Source organism: Gossypium raimondii, chromosome 9 (genome assembly GCF_025698545.1).
Source record: "Gossypium raimondii isolate GPD5lz chromosome 9, ASM2569854v1, whole genome shotgun sequence".
Classification (NCBI taxonomy): domain Eukaryota; kingdom Viridiplantae; phylum Streptophyta; class Magnoliopsida; order Malvales; family Malvaceae; genus Gossypium; species Gossypium raimondii.
In genome coordinates, this window is record NC_068573.1 from 31897100 (window position 1) to 31913606 (window position 16507).

At 34.8% G+C, this 16507-nt stretch overlaps 2 protein-coding genes and 1 non-coding gene across 3 annotated transcripts; 1 reads left to right on the top strand and 2 right to left on the bottom strand.

The window, feature by feature from the left end:
* Window positions 1–269: 269 nt before the first annotated feature.
* On the bottom strand, window positions 270–3696 carry LOC105799026 (uncharacterized protein At2g34460, chloroplastic). The gene is made up of 5 exons (XM_012629344.2): window positions 3468–3696; window positions 3160–3378; window positions 2676–2795; window positions 1576–1848; window positions 270–709 (listed from the first exon to the last, which is right to left on the bottom strand). The coding sequence occupies exons 1-5, from the start codon at window positions 3594–3596 to the stop codon at window positions 545–547; spliced, it is 906 nt and encodes a 301-aa protein (XP_012484798.1). The 5' UTR covers window positions 3597–3696; the 3' UTR covers window positions 270–544.
* Window positions 3697–8150: 4454 nt separating this feature from the next.
* TRNAR-ACG (transfer RNA arginine (anticodon ACG)) lies at window positions 8151–8223 on the top strand. The gene has a single exon. It is a non-coding gene; the product is annotated as a tRNA-Arg (tRNA).
* Window positions 8224–8464: 241 nt separating this feature from the next.
* On the bottom strand, window positions 8465–12512 carry LOC105799024 (3-oxoacyl-[acyl-carrier-protein] synthase I, chloroplastic). The gene is made up of 7 exons (XM_012629342.2): window positions 11886–12512; window positions 10506–10937; window positions 9930–10103; window positions 9533–9646; window positions 9330–9431; window positions 9175–9241; window positions 8465–8740 (listed from the first exon to the last, which is right to left on the bottom strand). Exons 1-7 carry the CDS (start codon window positions 12348–12350, stop codon window positions 8673–8675), a joined length of 1422 nt encoding a protein of 473 aa, XP_012484796.1. The 5' UTR covers window positions 12351–12512; the 3' UTR covers window positions 8465–8672.
* Window positions 12513–16507: the final 3995 nt, after the last annotated feature.

Consider the following 16507-nt stretch of genomic DNA (forward strand, 5'->3'; position numbering starts at 1 on the left):
TGTGAGGGAAGATCAAGGGGCAGTTGCACCGTCGCCAATGGAAAGCGCTGGGGTGGCTTTGGGTGCTCCCGCTGTGTTTGTCGCAGTAGTTTCAATGCTTGCATGGTTCTTTTGAAACTTTAATTTATTTTGTATTTCTTTTTATGCTCTCCAATTTCGTTCTTGCTTGAGATGTTTTTTCTTTAAATTAACATTAATAAAACCTCTTTAAAGAAATCATTCATAGTATTAATAAAATCCAATCGACCCAAAAAATGGTATCAAATCAATTGAACCAACTAAAACCCAATTGAATAGATTTTTTTTATTATAATTTTTTATTAACTTTTTAATTGAACCAATCGTTCCAATCAAATTAACAAACGGATGATTGAACCGATCCAACCATCTATCTAATTCTAATAACATTGGCATTTAACAATTATAAAAAAAAAAAAAAATGCTCCCACAGTATAACACTTTGGTTCTTACAATTTAACTCGTGATTACTTCAATAGCAATTGTGAGAAGTTACAAGATATTGTCTGGTTTGGTAAAAAGTATGTCATGTTAGTTTTATGGAACCAAAAAGATCCTTGTAAGAACGTTTGGGAGCATCAGTACGAGAAACAATCTCCACTACTTTGAAACATGATTCAGGATGAACCAATGACTCCACTGCAACCTCTGCAACTTGGTCCCTGGATATGCTCCCTTCATAAAGTGTGTCCTAAATTAGGAAACAATACCCAAATGTTACTCGGGTGTATGTCAAATACGAGTATGTGTCAAATACCTAAATTAGGAAACCGGTACACGATGAACAATTCGAAAACAAATATGAATTGTAGTGCTTGGGTTTGGATAAAAGTAAATGAATGTGGTTAGGTTTAGGATTTTTTATTTATAAGTTTAAAAAACTACGATAATTTTAGTTTTTTTAAATTATAATATAATAAAGATTGATATATGATGCACTACGGATTAATAATAAGATGACACTTCGTGTAAAATAAAAATATAGAAGGACTTGAAAAATAAATGCTATTTTTATTTTACACCAATGATGATGTGTCATTTTATTATTAACTGATGATGTATGAGACCTATGCAGTGACAATGCATCAAATATTCACCTTAAAAATAAACATTTTATTTCTGAGAAGTGAAAAACAATTAAAAATACTATATAAAAAAGTATTTTTAAAATTTCAAAAACTTGATTGAACCAAAACAAGCCAAACCAATATCACCTTTATTAGGGGGTCATGGACTCATATCTCCGTACACATATTTTGATATGAACCTCAAACACGAGTATTTCAATAAAAATGAAGAGTCGGAGCAATATAATGGTCGTAAGGGCAAGGTTTTTTTCCCTTTGAAGAACGGGCTCAAGAGGGGTAAGTTTTTTTTTCGTTAAAATTTTTGGGGTAGAAGTAAGCAAAAAACACATCCCATCCCACCTCATACCGGTCCCTATGTGTTCATACTATGAATCAAACGGAAAAAATGAAGAGTCGGAGCAAACATAGAATGCCAACCTACATGAGAAAAGATGAAAAGAAAGTTGAAAACGAAACTGAAATGGTTTACCTCAGGTTCCATCACAACATTTCCGGTTGGCGGATCATTTCTCAACCCGCCAGGCCTTATGATTGTGTAGTTAATCCCAGATTTCTTGATATATTGCTCAGCCTGGAGTTTTGCTATCAAGGTGAGTCCGAAAACATTGAGAAAAATATAAGCGGGATTAAAAACCTGCCCCATTGCAGCTCCATTGACCAAAATTGAGCTGATAAGAATGAACCGGTTTACACCAAGTTTTCGGCATGCTTCGACGAGGTTTACCGTGCCAAAGTTATCAACCTGTGTGACATAATAAAACTTACATAATTGAAACTATCGAAGGATGGTGGCACAAAATTCACAATCATACAACTTTTAACACTATCAATATATAATAGGAAACAAGAATCAAGGCACTAATGAGGACAAATCAAATGGCAAAACAGGATAGAATCACAATATCCATAAACACGAAATCTGTCGAGGTCAGATTAAGGTCGTCATTATTTAGGTGGTCAGAGTGGCTGAAAAGTGACAAGGGAAGAAAGGGGTTCAAATGGTGCTGGAGATAGACATCAGCATGCACCCCAGAGACCTAACTCCGGTGCTGTAAATGCCTACATCATTCACAAGCCTAGACAAATCATGCTAGTAAAATACAAACAAATGATCAAACAGCAATGAACTTGCAGACGTTATCCGAACATCATCAAAAAGTAGGCTTAAGAAATTGTTTCCCTAATGAAGATAGCTACGTTATGGTTCCGTCCAAGCTCGGTCAATCTAGACTCAGAAAATGGTATCACGAGTCAAAAGTAAACTCAGGCTAAGGGGTTAATTGGTCTCAATATCTAAAGAAGTGAGTGTACTTCAATACATTAAGGAAATCATATCCAAAATGCATACACAGATTTTATGAACAACAATCAACAAACAAGAGAATCATCATACAACTCCATTTTAAAGCTCAAACTTCGGAAAAGGAAACCGGAAGAAAGCAGCGAGGATATGGATATATGTTAACCATGTCATTCCAACTCGGATGTGAGTTTAGGAAATGTATATATTTGGAGGATCGTAGCCCGTATCAATAATGAAAATTGCTATATGTTCAAATGAAACCTGACCTTCCAAGGAGCAAATAAGTCCCATCCTGGTCGAAATCCAGTGGCACATATTACAGCATCTGAATCTTCACCAATGGCTTCTGCTAGCTTTGCTGATCCCTCAGTCACATCTGCTTGCACCTGCAAAACCAGCCATTCACAGTTTCTAAAACCAAATAAACTCGAATAATCTCCTTCAACTTTAATGTAAGTAACCGGTACGGATATCCAAAATTTTCATGCATTTCAAACATTCTCAAAGGATCATACTATCGAATACATGGTAGACACTAGTTACGAACACGAATAACATAGCTATAAACACCCAAATTTCTCTCAAGCAACAAAGATCACGGAAGCTGAAGAACCTTTGATTCTTTAGTAAATTTCCCTTAACTTTATCCAAAAAATAAATAGCCTACCATTTGTAGCCATCCATTGAAGTTTCAGTATTATATCAAGGTTAAAACACATTCAAAACTTTAAAGAAGAGAAAAGAACTAACAATATGAAGAGATGGGTTGTCGTTAGAAAGCAAAGTTTTAGCTTTCCCCAAATCACGAACCCCGGCTTTGACTGAAAATCCCTTAGAAAGTAGCTGTTCAACGACCCTTTTCCCAGTACTACCCGTTGCTCCAGCTACAAATATAGTTTTCTTCTTTGTATCCACATTTACTGCCTCTTTGGTTTCAGAAACTTCCTCTGTTATTTCACTTCCTCTCATCTAACAGAAACATTAAAAAAGCAAATTCAAGAAGGGATATCACAAAAGGTAATGAAAAGGGAAAAGTGGGAACTTGTTATGGGGATTACCATGGTAGAAGTTAGAGGCCTTGATTTAATGGAGGAGGGAAATGAAGGGAAAGAATATTTGGGGAAGGGAAGAAAGGAATGGTGGAGAGGAGGGAATAGAGAGTTTCTGAGGAACAGAGGAGTGGCCATAAGATTAGAGAGAAACGGTGACTGGTGAGTCCACCTTCGCCACAAGTTTACCTTTCTTTTTCTCTTTAAATCTTTGCTCAGTTGATGAAGGTAAGTTGTAATTCTGCCATCTGCCGAATTCTCTTTTCATTAATTTATTCATTTTTTTTAGTATTATATTTAGCTCTTTCTATTATAAAAACTGGAGGAAATTAGTTTGTATTATTGATTCTTTGTTAAGTAATAAATATTAATTATTTTTATATTTATTCCGTGAAAAACAACTTAGCCAACGAAAAATAGTTTATAACTCAATAGGAAATAAGTGTTTTTTTAAATGACTTTCCAAGCACAAATCTTTTAAAATAAAAACTTATTTACGAATGATTTTATTTTATACAAAAATTAACTTAAGTCAAGCTTAATTATTATATTAATAATTTATTTTTAAAACCATATAAAATTAATAAAATATTAATATAAAATATTATAATTTTCAATATTATTAAACATACCTATTTAATTATCTATATATGATCATATAATAAATTATTAATAAATTATTTTTTAATAATAAATATTTATTACAATTATAAATATATTAATAATAAATATTTTGTAGCATAAAGGTTAAAATATGTCATAAGTCTATTTACTATTCACAAATTTTGAATTTAGTCCTTATACTTTTATTTTTAATAATTTAGTCTTTCTATTTTTAGATTTAAAAATCAAGTCCAATTGTTAACATTTTTTTTCAATTTTGTTGATGTCGCACTTTTAAATAAAAAACTCGGTATTAATGTAACTAAGAAATGACGTTACAATGAATATGAACTTAACAAATTATTTTTAATAATGCTAACAACTAAACCTAAATTTTGATATTTAAAAAATAGGACTAACCCAAAAATAAAAGTACATTGACTGAATTTCAAATTTACAAAGAGTATAAAGTCTTATAACATATTTTAACCTAGTATAAAAATATGGATATTTTAATTATATAAATATGAGTATTTGTTTAAATAATGCTTAGCTTCATTTGTCCCTTACAACTGTAATGTGTCAATATGTACTCTCATATATATAATATATGTAATTTAAATTAAGTTTTAATTAAGCATTATTTATTAATAAATTTATATATGACATTGATTATTACAAAATATTTTCTTATTGTAACACCCCTAACCCTTATCCGTCGCCAGAACAGGGTTACGGAGCATTATTGGGCATTTCAGATCATTTACGAACATTTCATATTATTTAACATACATATCAAAAACTAATCATAAATCACTCATATTGTCTCTTATATGAGTCATCGAGGCCCAAAATACTCTTTAGAAATAAACCGGACTTAACCGGAAACTCAAAGAATTTTTTACAAAACTTAAAAATTTAACTTAGGTGCAGGGGACACACGCTAGTGTGGCCAGACCATGTGGCTCACACAATCAAGAGACACGCCCGTGTCTCAGGCCGTGTAGGCATTCGAAATGAGGCACACGGCTGTGTCCCAGCCTGTGTCCATACTCGTGTAACTCTCTGACTTGGGTCACACGGCCAAGCCACACGCCCGTGTGCTAGGCAATGTGAGCATATTAATTTGTGAAATTAAGGTGCAGGGGTCACACGGCCTAGCACACGGGCCAAGCCACACGCTCGTGTGCTAGGCCATGTAAAAATACTTGAGCATTCTGTTTCTCAATTTTAAAGATGCAGAGGACACACGGCCAGACCACATGCCCATGTGATAGGCTGTGTGTCACATACGGCTCAGACACACGCCCGTGTCTCTGCCTGTGTGGATGAAAATAGGCTCTTTTCAAGCCATATCCCTTACCCATTTTTTATTTCAACCTAAACACTTCATTTAGCACACTCATGGGCCATAACAAGGCCTTCAATACAACCAACTCAAGCTCTAACACATGTCATATTATCTTATATATATTATAGCATTTAAAACTTATCATATTGATCAAAACACATAATTTCTACCTATTGTACAATTATCTTATTTACCAACATGCCTATAAACTATCACTTAACCACATCAATCATATGTCAAGCATGAGAAGACCACACATACATATATAAGTTGTTTACAAATATAAACAAAATGTAATTCATAATAATATTTACACAAACCAACTTTGATTAATTCCATACCAACCCTATACATTCCATATAAACTATAATGTTCGTTGCAAAAACCACCGGAATAAGCTGGATAGTGTGACTAGATGTGTTGATCCGATCTTCCAACTTCACGAGAATCTACAAGGGCATTAAACAACACAAATAAGTTTAATGAAGCTTAGTAAGTTCATTAAGTTAAACATAAATCTTATCGAACCTAATATAACAAATCAATAAGTAAATTATTCATGCAATCTCCCTGTCAATCACAACTTTAATCGATGAACACACTTATTTCAAATCAATACCAATAATAACAATAAGTATTTCAATTTCAATTATATAAGTCACTTACTAAATCTTACCAAATCGAAGAACGGTTTACGGATAAGAGTACATTGTTTACAAAAGCCCGAAGGCTAAACAAAAGCACATAAGTGCTAAACAGAAACTCATAAGGATTGAACGGAAGCTCATAAGAGCTGAACGGAAACCTATAAGGGTTAAACAGAAACTCATATGAGTTGAACGGAAGCTCGTAAAAGCTAAACGAAAAGTAAACACGAAATTTGCAACAAATGCTAAACCTCGGTTTACTTGGGTAACTTTCCATCAACTCCTCCTTTGTTGTCTTGCTCCACACGACGATTGTACTCAAATCCCGAGTTCCATTTATCTCGGATATTCACTTCAATTTTATAACTTAGCAATAATTCCATTTTCAACAATATACTAAATACATAATACCATTCATAAATTTAATAGAAATATTAATTTTTAACCATACGAACTTACCTGGGTTAAATTGTAAGATTTGTAGAAGTTCAGGGGCTATTCTGCTAATTTTCCTTTTTCACGAGTATCTACGGCTCTTGATCTAAAATATAAAATTACTCATTCATTAGCATATATTTCAGTTCCATTCTACTTCACAATTAATACACCTCAATTTTTCAAATTTACACAATTACCCCAACTTTTACAACTTTTGCAATTTAGTCCCTTAACTAATTTGTCTATCAAATGAACTATTTTTCTCAATTGATAATTTATCTAAATATTCTAGCCTATCATATATCCCTTGATAAACAAAAATTTAATACCAAACCCTAATATTTAACCTTTTCACGATTTGGTCCTAAAATTAATATCTAAAAAAATTACTATGTAAAATCATCATACAACAAAATTAAAGCTCTAAATCCATGTTATTTCATAAAAAATATATGGTATTCATCAATGGTAACTTTCAAATTTTCCAATAAAATAAAAACTAATGAAATAGCTAGTTGGACCTAATTGTAAAACTCTCATAAACATAAAAATTACAAGAAAAGGGCAAGAATTAAACTCACATGAAGCTAAAATATGAAAATCAGCCTTAAGAGCTCTTAAATGGTGTTTTTTGGACAAAAAAATTGGAGAAGAAATGGTCTAGAAACTTTTAGATTTTCAATTTGATATTTTAATTTCATTTATTTCCAATTTTGCCCTTGAATCACATCATTTTATTATTATTATTGTGCTTATGCGGCCTCAACCATTTCCTTTAGGCTAATTTACTCTTTAAGTCCTCCCTATTTGCCATTTAAGCCATTTAATCACTATTTCTTTTAATTAGCATGTTTTGCATATTTTTTAATTGTCCTTTTTAATTAATTAACTATCAAAATGTTAAACTTTAATACTACCTTAATGACACTCCGTAAATATTTATATAAATATTTAAGGCTCGGTTTATAAAATTAAGGTCTCGATACCTCGTTTTCTAAACCACTTAACCTAATAAATCCTTATAAAACACAAATTACTAATTCAAAAATATTTTTAAAATCACATTTAACTCATAAATACTAAATAATAAAATTTACGAGCTTACTCGTCGGATTTGGTGGTCTCGAACCCTTTATTTGACAAGATCTTGAAAATCGAGTTGTTACACTTATTATAAAATAAATTTTAATTGTTAAAAGTAAATTGCACTATAATATTTTATAAAAAATATGTTTATGTTGTGCTTGTTTTACAAAAAAATGTAAAGTATAAATTTATAAATATAAAATAAATTCAATTAAACAATGAAAAAATAAGAAAATCTCAAATATATGTTTGTTTCATTAAAACAGCTTTTATAAAATATTTTCAGGAAATCTATCAAATAATAGGAATTATTTTACACAAATTCATCTAAACATTAAAAATATTAATTTTTTCAAAGAAATAAATTATTTTCCAAAACCATTTTAAATGAAATAAAAGGAGCCTAAATTAATTCATAATTAACCAGCTATTTTCATCCTACCAAGCGCGCTAAGGTTTAAAATGTCCATATAAAAATTAGAATTCTCCCAACAGCGAGTCATGAAATTTATATACTTTAGGGATTAAAAGGAATTATTATTGTTTTATGCTGCACCCTTCAAAAGAGACTCCATGGCCCAATGGATAAGGCGCTGGTCTACGGAACCAGAGATTCTGGGTTCGATCCCCAGTGGAGTCGTTTATTATTTCTGTGTTCCAGGATTCATTTTTTCTTCAATCATTGATTTAAAATATAAAATTTATATTAATGTTTGTTGCAATTAAGAAATATTATAAAATAAAAAAATTTGTGACATGTCACATAAAGTCAAAGTCGGGTATAGTTTTGAGTTTTTGAGCGGGTAATTTCAGGTGGGATCGGTGAGTATAAAAATGAGATTCTAGGTACAATTACCCCGGTTTAATAATCCGGCTATCTGTTCTGACTTCAATAAAATCATTACCCTCATAAATCAACTAATTTAAATAGGGGTTCACAATTTTCTTAGGGTAGCTAATATCCAAGTCAAAATTATAACAAAACTAATGATGAAAAAATGGCTCTCATGAAATGTTACAAAGATTGAAGCAGTCCCTCAGCTGTAATGAACAAAGATTCTATCTTTTCCCTAATAAATGATGAAACTTTCATGGCTTGAATGCAGAAAATGCCACCACAGAGTTGTGTCCACCAAATCCGAAAGAATTCGATATTGCTGAATCATATAGAGATCAATTAGAACTTTGGGTTCAAGGTCGAAATCAACTAATATTTAAGTAAAAGAGGAGAAAGAAATGTGATATGAACTTGTCACTGAACAAGTATATCTGATCCCATCCAGATATGTCCTCCGAGGATTATCCGAATACTCAAACAAATTGTGATAGGAATTTATCATTGAACAAGTATATCTAACCCGTATCCAGATACGGGTATGAGGATATATCCTCCGAGGACTCTCCAAATACGTAAAAGAGGAGAGACAAATAAATTGTAATAGGAACTTGTCATCTAGCACGTGTCTGACACATATCTAGATATGAATATGATATGATCTTCTGAGGACCTTAAATATTATAATAAAATTGAATATACCAGTGCCAGAGTCACATACACCTATATCTGAGTAACATAGGTCGAGAGTCTTACCAACGTTAACCTCATGCTGCTGCTTTTCATTGGCAACAGTGTCGAACTCAACTGAAGGCTCTGGATTCTGCATTGAAAAAAGGAGGCACTTCAAGCATTTACCGAGTACATATACAAGAAAACTTTATGTTAAAAAGGCAACTAGAAGTACATACAAATTGATTAATGGTTGGATGAACCCATCCTGTTGTAATGGCTTTCACAGTGGCAATGGCTTCTAAACCACCTGCTGCACCCAGACAATGGCCGATCATAGACTGCAAAAAAGAAACAAAACAATTAGCAATCAGCAAACGAGCAACATTACACATGTTCATCTTCAGTTTTGCGAAATTCTTGAGAGAAAAAAGGAAGGTACCTTTGTTGCATTGATTTTGATCTCTGATGTATTCTTGAATACCTTCTTAATAGCGTTTATCTCGGCCAGGTCACCAGCAAGAGTTGAAGTCGCGTGTGCATTGATGTAATTAACCTGAAATGAGAAAAAACTTGCTTAGTTTGCTACTGTGTCGCCTTTTTAGGTAATGAGAAGCTAATTAGATATGTATTTGTACGAGATTCACCGGAGAATTCATTGGTGATATTGAAATTATTTTTTGGAAACAAAAGTTTCTAAAGTTAGCAGCAAACCGGGAAGAAATAATTGAAGATACAACATAACACGGGAAATGAGAAATATCCTAGATACCAGACCAAGCTGGGTTACTCCTACTGTATTCGTAAAGAAAATCAAGTTAAAAGGCAGAAAGAATCACCTCCTCAGGGGACACACCGGCATCTTCAAGGCTTCTCTCGATGCATGAAGACACCCCGAGACCGTCGGCTCTTGGATCAGTCATATGATAAGCATCACAATTAACAGCTCCACCTAAGTACTCGGCGATAATTGGTGCACCTCTTTTCATTGCATGTTCCAAGCTTTCCATCACCTGGAAAGCAGAAGAAATAACTCGTTATAAAAGGCCAACCAAGTATGAATTAAACCAAGAATCATTATGCAAAAGTACCAATCCATTAACTCAAGACTAAGTCGCATTAACCACGTAGTTCAATGCGATAAAAGAGAGCAAAGTATGTATGCATAACTTGAAACCTTTTCTCCATTCCCATATCGGTGATTATTTATACTTACATTCCACCAAACATCAAATAATAGTTAGGCTCCATCTGTATCAAACAACATGCTTCGAGGGAAAAAATTTCGATATTACAAAGGAGATAGTCACCCGTGGAAACAAAACAAGACGCTAACCAGAAATAGGCAACATAATAACCAAAAAGAAGTTAAACAATGCATATATAGGATTAGTGTGTAACGAATGCAAGCTTACCAATACTCCAGCACCTTCACCCATAACAAAGCCATCCCGCTCTTTGTCCCATGGCCTTGAAGCAGTTTGTGGATCTTCGTTTCTTTGAGACAATGCCCTACAGGCGACAAAACCCCCCAACCCAATAGGAATAATTGCAGCTTCAGTTCCACCAGCAATCATCAAATCAGCCTCACCTCGACGGATGTGATTGGCAGCAGCATAGAAGCAATAATTGGACGTTGCACAAGCGGTAGAAATCGAATAATTGGGACCCATGAAACCAAGCTCAATTGCAAGCAAGGCAGATCCCATGTTTGTTATAGCATAAGGAATGAAAAATGGTGTTATTTTTCTATGACCCTTCTCTATTAGATTTTGAACACCATCAGAGAACACAGTAAGACCGCCCATACCAGTTCCAACAAGCACTCCGGTTCGCTCTTTATCAATCTGCAAGACATAAGCAACCATCCATTCCATTGACATCATAAATTTAACCGATGATGTTAAATCTTTGTAAACTTTCTTTTGAAGGCATATTTCTGGTGGATACGTCACATGATCAATGTAAAAGTCGTAATCTAATGAGTCCGGAGCTTAGTTCAATTGGTTCATGTAACAAGGTGGCATCCAACTGGTCTGGTGTTCATATTATAAATATAACCAATAATTTATCTTTCTAAATACATTTTTAAAAGGCATACTTCTGGTGGATGCATCACAAATTGAATGTTTAGTAATATAAGAAACCCAAAGCTTAATCAGGGGCAGACCGAAATGGAAGCTAAGGGGCTTGGTCCCCCCCCCCCTCAAATTTTTTGAAAATTTCATTCTTTTCCTTGAAATTTGTTGAAAATTTTAATTTGACCCCCCAAATTTTTGAAAGTTTTCATTATGCCTTTTATGTCTTTGAAAATTTTAATAAACTCTTCTAGTTTTTTTTTTTTTCCAAATTCTCATTAATCTCATAAAATTTTTAAATATATTAATTAGACCCCCCCCCCCCCAATTTTGTTGATAAAATATCTCATTAACCTCCTAAAATATTTTGAAAGTTTTAGTTAGGTCCCCCAGACTCAAGATCCGCCACTGAGCTTAAGTCAATTGGTTCATACAATCATCCTTAAGAGAGAGCCTCCAAGCAGTCTAGAGTTATGCAGCAATCATTTCTAGGTTTAATCTACAACCTAGGTTGCTTGTACTCTTCATTCTTTTTCTACTTGTGACATAGATACAAAGGTATGACCTTCAACTATAATACATATTATGCTTACACCCGAATCCGAGTAACACAAACAAGCTAAGATTCAAAATATTTTCAATAATTCAATAACAAAACATGAAAAATTACAAGCAAAACAATCCAATCAAACAAAACCCAGAATCTAAAAACATTACCTTAGATAATTTATCACCCCCAAGATCAGCATCTTCAAGTGCCTTCTTACCAGCAACAATGCAATACCTCAAGCAATCATCGAGTCGCCTATCGTTCTTTCCATCAATATACCCTTCAGAAGTAAACCCCCGGATCTGACCGGCGAACCGAGTCGGAAACTTGGAAGCATCGAACCGGTCGATGAGTCCAATCCCACTTTCCCCAGACAACAATTTATCGTAATAAACATCAACGTCGTTCCCAAAAACGGATACCAAGCCCATACCCGTAACAACGACCCGTTTTTTTGGGTCCTTCTCCCGCTTGGGAGCCGAAACGGTGGTGGATGAAGCGGTGATGGAAGTGAATCTCTTGGTTGGCCGATGTGGGAGAGTGAATACATAGCGAAAATGGGGATTTGGGTTGGGTTTTTTGAGAGGGTTTAATGGGGAAGCTCGAAGGGTAGGAGCTTGAAGAGCTTGCATTGTTGATAATGGCGGAAAGAGCTAAGCTAAAGGGCGATGATAACTAAGTACAGAAGAGCAAAGTACACAAGTTAGAAGACAAAATAAGAGGATTAAATTCAATACTTATAATCAAAAATCAAAGTTAGGCAAAAAGAAAATTGCAGTAAAGCATAATTGTTTGGTGGTAATTGTTCAATAATATAATGATGGTTGAGATAATTTTGACGTTAATTATCAAATTCAACAAAAAATCTAAACAATTTATAAGAACTAAACGTGAAATTATATTTGGTTTTGCAGATTTTCTTTGAGTAATTTCATGTTTCACACTTATCCTCCAAAAAGTGAAACTTTTAATCATAAAAGTGGAAGCTTTAACTTCAACTCAAAATAAATAACTTAAGTAATGCGATTATTTGGCAAAGTTGAGTTTAGAGTTAAATTTATAAATTTTCGAGATCACTCCTAATGAAATCTTAAAAATGTTACAATAAAATAAAGTTAGTCTGTTTTATTTTTGATTAAATCTTTGATGTAATTTTATTTTATCATTCAAAATAAATTATTAATTAATCTGACTTCGTAATATTTAAGTTTAAAATTAAAATTTTAATATTAAATTAATTAAATTTAAAATGATACGATTAAATAACTCAAATTTAGAGTTAATCATCACTCGAATTTATATTGACTTAAACTAATCTCATTTAACTTGTCTAATTGATATGTAAGTCGCACGTGAATGTATATACTTATAACAATTTTATTTATTTAATATTTTTTATTTCATATAATTAATATAAGTAATTATTGGTATTGGTTATTATTCAAATCTTCATTTTTTATATAAAATTTACATAAATAAATTAATTTTATTATTAATGTATTAAATAATAATGTTATTTTAAGTTAAAATAAATTATTTACATGTATTTTTTATAGTTAAATCTTCGGGGAATTTACCAATAAAAGCCCTATTTTTTTAAAAATTACCGAAATGAGCTCATTATTTTATTATTTACCGGAATGGTCCAAATACCGCGAAATCGAGTCCACGTCAGCGCGATGTCAGTGCACGCGCCAGGAAATCGCGTCCACGTCAATTTCGAGTTGACGTTTCTGATAAAATAATATAAAATCGCTTCTACCAGGATGGTATTTGAGAAGAATTTGTGAAATCGCTACCGTGGGCGCGCTTTTACTCTGATGAGTCACGGAAGAAATAATTATTTTTTGACATTTCTGAGCAAATAGTATAAAATCGCTTCTAGCATGATGCTATTTGAGAAGAATTTGTGAAATTGCGGCCTCGTCAGCGCGCTTTTGCTACAGTAGGTCATGTAAGAAATAATTTTTTTGACGTTTCTGAGCAAATAATATAAAATCGCTTATACCAGGATGCTATTTGGGAAGAATTTGTGAAATCGCGCCCTCGTGGACGCGATTTTGGTACAGTAGCATGTTTGGGCTGAGGCTATAAATTAGGCAGAAAATGTTCTCAGAATGCATAAGTCACAGCAGAAACAATTTAGAGAGGCTAAGAAGGTTAGAGTTTCAAATATGAGTGAACGTATTAGAGCTGTTATTTACTACGATGGTGAGGTTTGCCACACTGAGAATGGTGTTGTTTTTTTGTCGAAGAATACGGTGCAACTGGTTTTTAACCAGAACATGATTTGACAGAACTCCGTAGAAGGATTAAGCGTAAAATTTTTGGAATGACGCCAATGAAAGTTCTGTCTATCACGTATCGATTTTGTTCTTCTGTTGATCCGGTTACATATGCCTCGTTCGACATAAAAGGTGCTCGTAGCTTAGAGGCAATGGTGCAGACTCATCTTGCTAGTGGAGCAGCTTATATTGAGTTATATGTACAATTTACATCGCCAACTGATGTACCAGCGACATGTGTTCGAGATGTATACACCACCCCTGGCCGACACACGGTCAGCGGGTTACAAAATACGGAACAGCCCATGTTCGATAGCGGTGTCGATTGCACATCCCCTACAAGACACTCTGTCGGTGGATGGGACATGTACGTCGGTGGCTCGATGTTTGATGCTGGAAATACATACTGGGGAGCAGCATCAAGTTCTAGCGGGTGGCAATCTACATCCAATTGGGGACGTCATCAAATGCCCAGAATAAGGGATGATGTACTCCCTACGACGTCAACCGGTGAGGGGACCTCGTACACTGCAGATGATTGTGGGTTAGAAGATGACTCGGATGTGGATCCACCTCGAGAGCTCGAGCCGGATGGTGCAGAAGTTGGCTTATTTTCTGAACCGGAGCCTATTCCAACAGAGGCTAAAGATGCTGACAGGAGTTCAGATGAGGAAGAAAATCCACGATTCAGAGCATACTCACCTCCAGCCCACATGCATAATGTCGATCTGTCAGCAGATGATGCGTTAGAGTTTCCAGATCTACCACACCGGTTGCGTGATCGTACAAGTTCGGGGGTAGATTTATGTGAACTTGAAGTTGGTAATCAGTTTACCAACAAGGATAGTTTTATTGGTGCTTTGAAACAACATAGCATCAAAAACGGCGTTAACTACCACGTCGTTAAATCAAAATCTGATAAGTTTGAGGCGAAGTGTGCGGTGTAAGACGGCACATGTTCATGGAAAATCTACGCCTCGTTAAGGAAAAGGACAGGGTTGTGGGAGATAAAAAAGTACAAAGGTCCACATACATGCGCTGCAGGTACAGTATTGATTGTATCTGAATAATACTTTTATTATGCAATTATTAATTATTTAATGTACTCCATTTGTAGGTGTTTCACAAGATCATCCGAAAATAGATTCAGCTATGTTAGCTAGCTTGATACTACCAACGATAAAGACAGATCCTAGGACTTCAGTGCTGGTGTTAATTGCCAATATCCGTAGCCAAATGGGGTACACGCCCTCTTACCGCAAGGCTTGGATAGCTAAGCAAAAGGCGTTGGAGAAGATGTATAGTGGGTGGGACGCCTCATATAATGAAATATGACAGTGGTGTCAGGTGCTAGAGAGATACGTCCCCGGTGCCATCACAGACCTTGAAACGGAACATGCGTACTACAACGCCCGATTGCTACGTGGATGCCAAGTGTTCAAACGCTTGTTTTAGACCTTTAAGCAATGCCGAGACGCATTTCCACACTGTAAGCCGTTGGTACAAATTAACGATACCTTCATGTTCGGTAGGTATACTCATCAGCTATTGCTTGCAGTGGTACAGGATGGCGGTGGGAGAATTCTTCCAATTGCTTTTGCAAAAACACCGGGGGAGTCGTCTGATGACTAGGATTTCTTTCTCTCTAGGTTAAAGAGGAATGTATGCCCCCAACCTGATATCTGTGTTATTTCAGATCGGGGCGCCGGTATCAAGTGACCAACATTGATATTTAGTCTATATCTGTGTTATTTCGTTTGTCAATTTGAATTAGTTTTATTGGTAGAAGTGGTATAAATTATTCGCTATGATATTATATTGGCAGGGTATGAAATAAATAAAGATCGTTTTCACGAGATGTTGGCAATTTTACGATCCCAAAACGGCGAAGGGGTGGACTACATTTGTAACATACGTTTCGAACAGTGGGCACAAGCATACGACGGCAGCCTACGATATGGCTATATGATGTCGAACCTGGCAGAATGCATAAATTTTATTCTTAAAGGAATGCGCCATCTACCGATAACATTGATAGTGCAAGAGACATATTTTCGTTTGGCGGCGCTATTTCCAAAGCGAGCAGCAAGTTATGCAGGCCAGATGCAGGAAGGCCATGTATGGTGCAGTAATGTAGTTCAAGAAATTAACAAGGCCAAGGCGAGGGCAAACACCATGCACACAGTGTGTCACGATCGAGACAATTTATGGTTTCGCGTGATAGAGTTTGACAGACTGCACCAAGGTGTTGTTGGCGGGCAATATCGTGTACACTTGCGAAATAGGACTTGTGACTGTGGGATGTTTGATGCACTTCGGTATCCATGCGCTCATGTTATTGCAGATTGTCAGAAACTCCGTCTGGATCCGATGAGTTATGTGGACGAAGTGTACAAATTAGAAAACATGTACAACGTGTGGAACACGTTTTCCCACGGTCCCAGATGAGCGTAAGTGGCGCCGTATCTCTTGCTCCTTTTAAGTCATTGCGGATAGAGAATTAC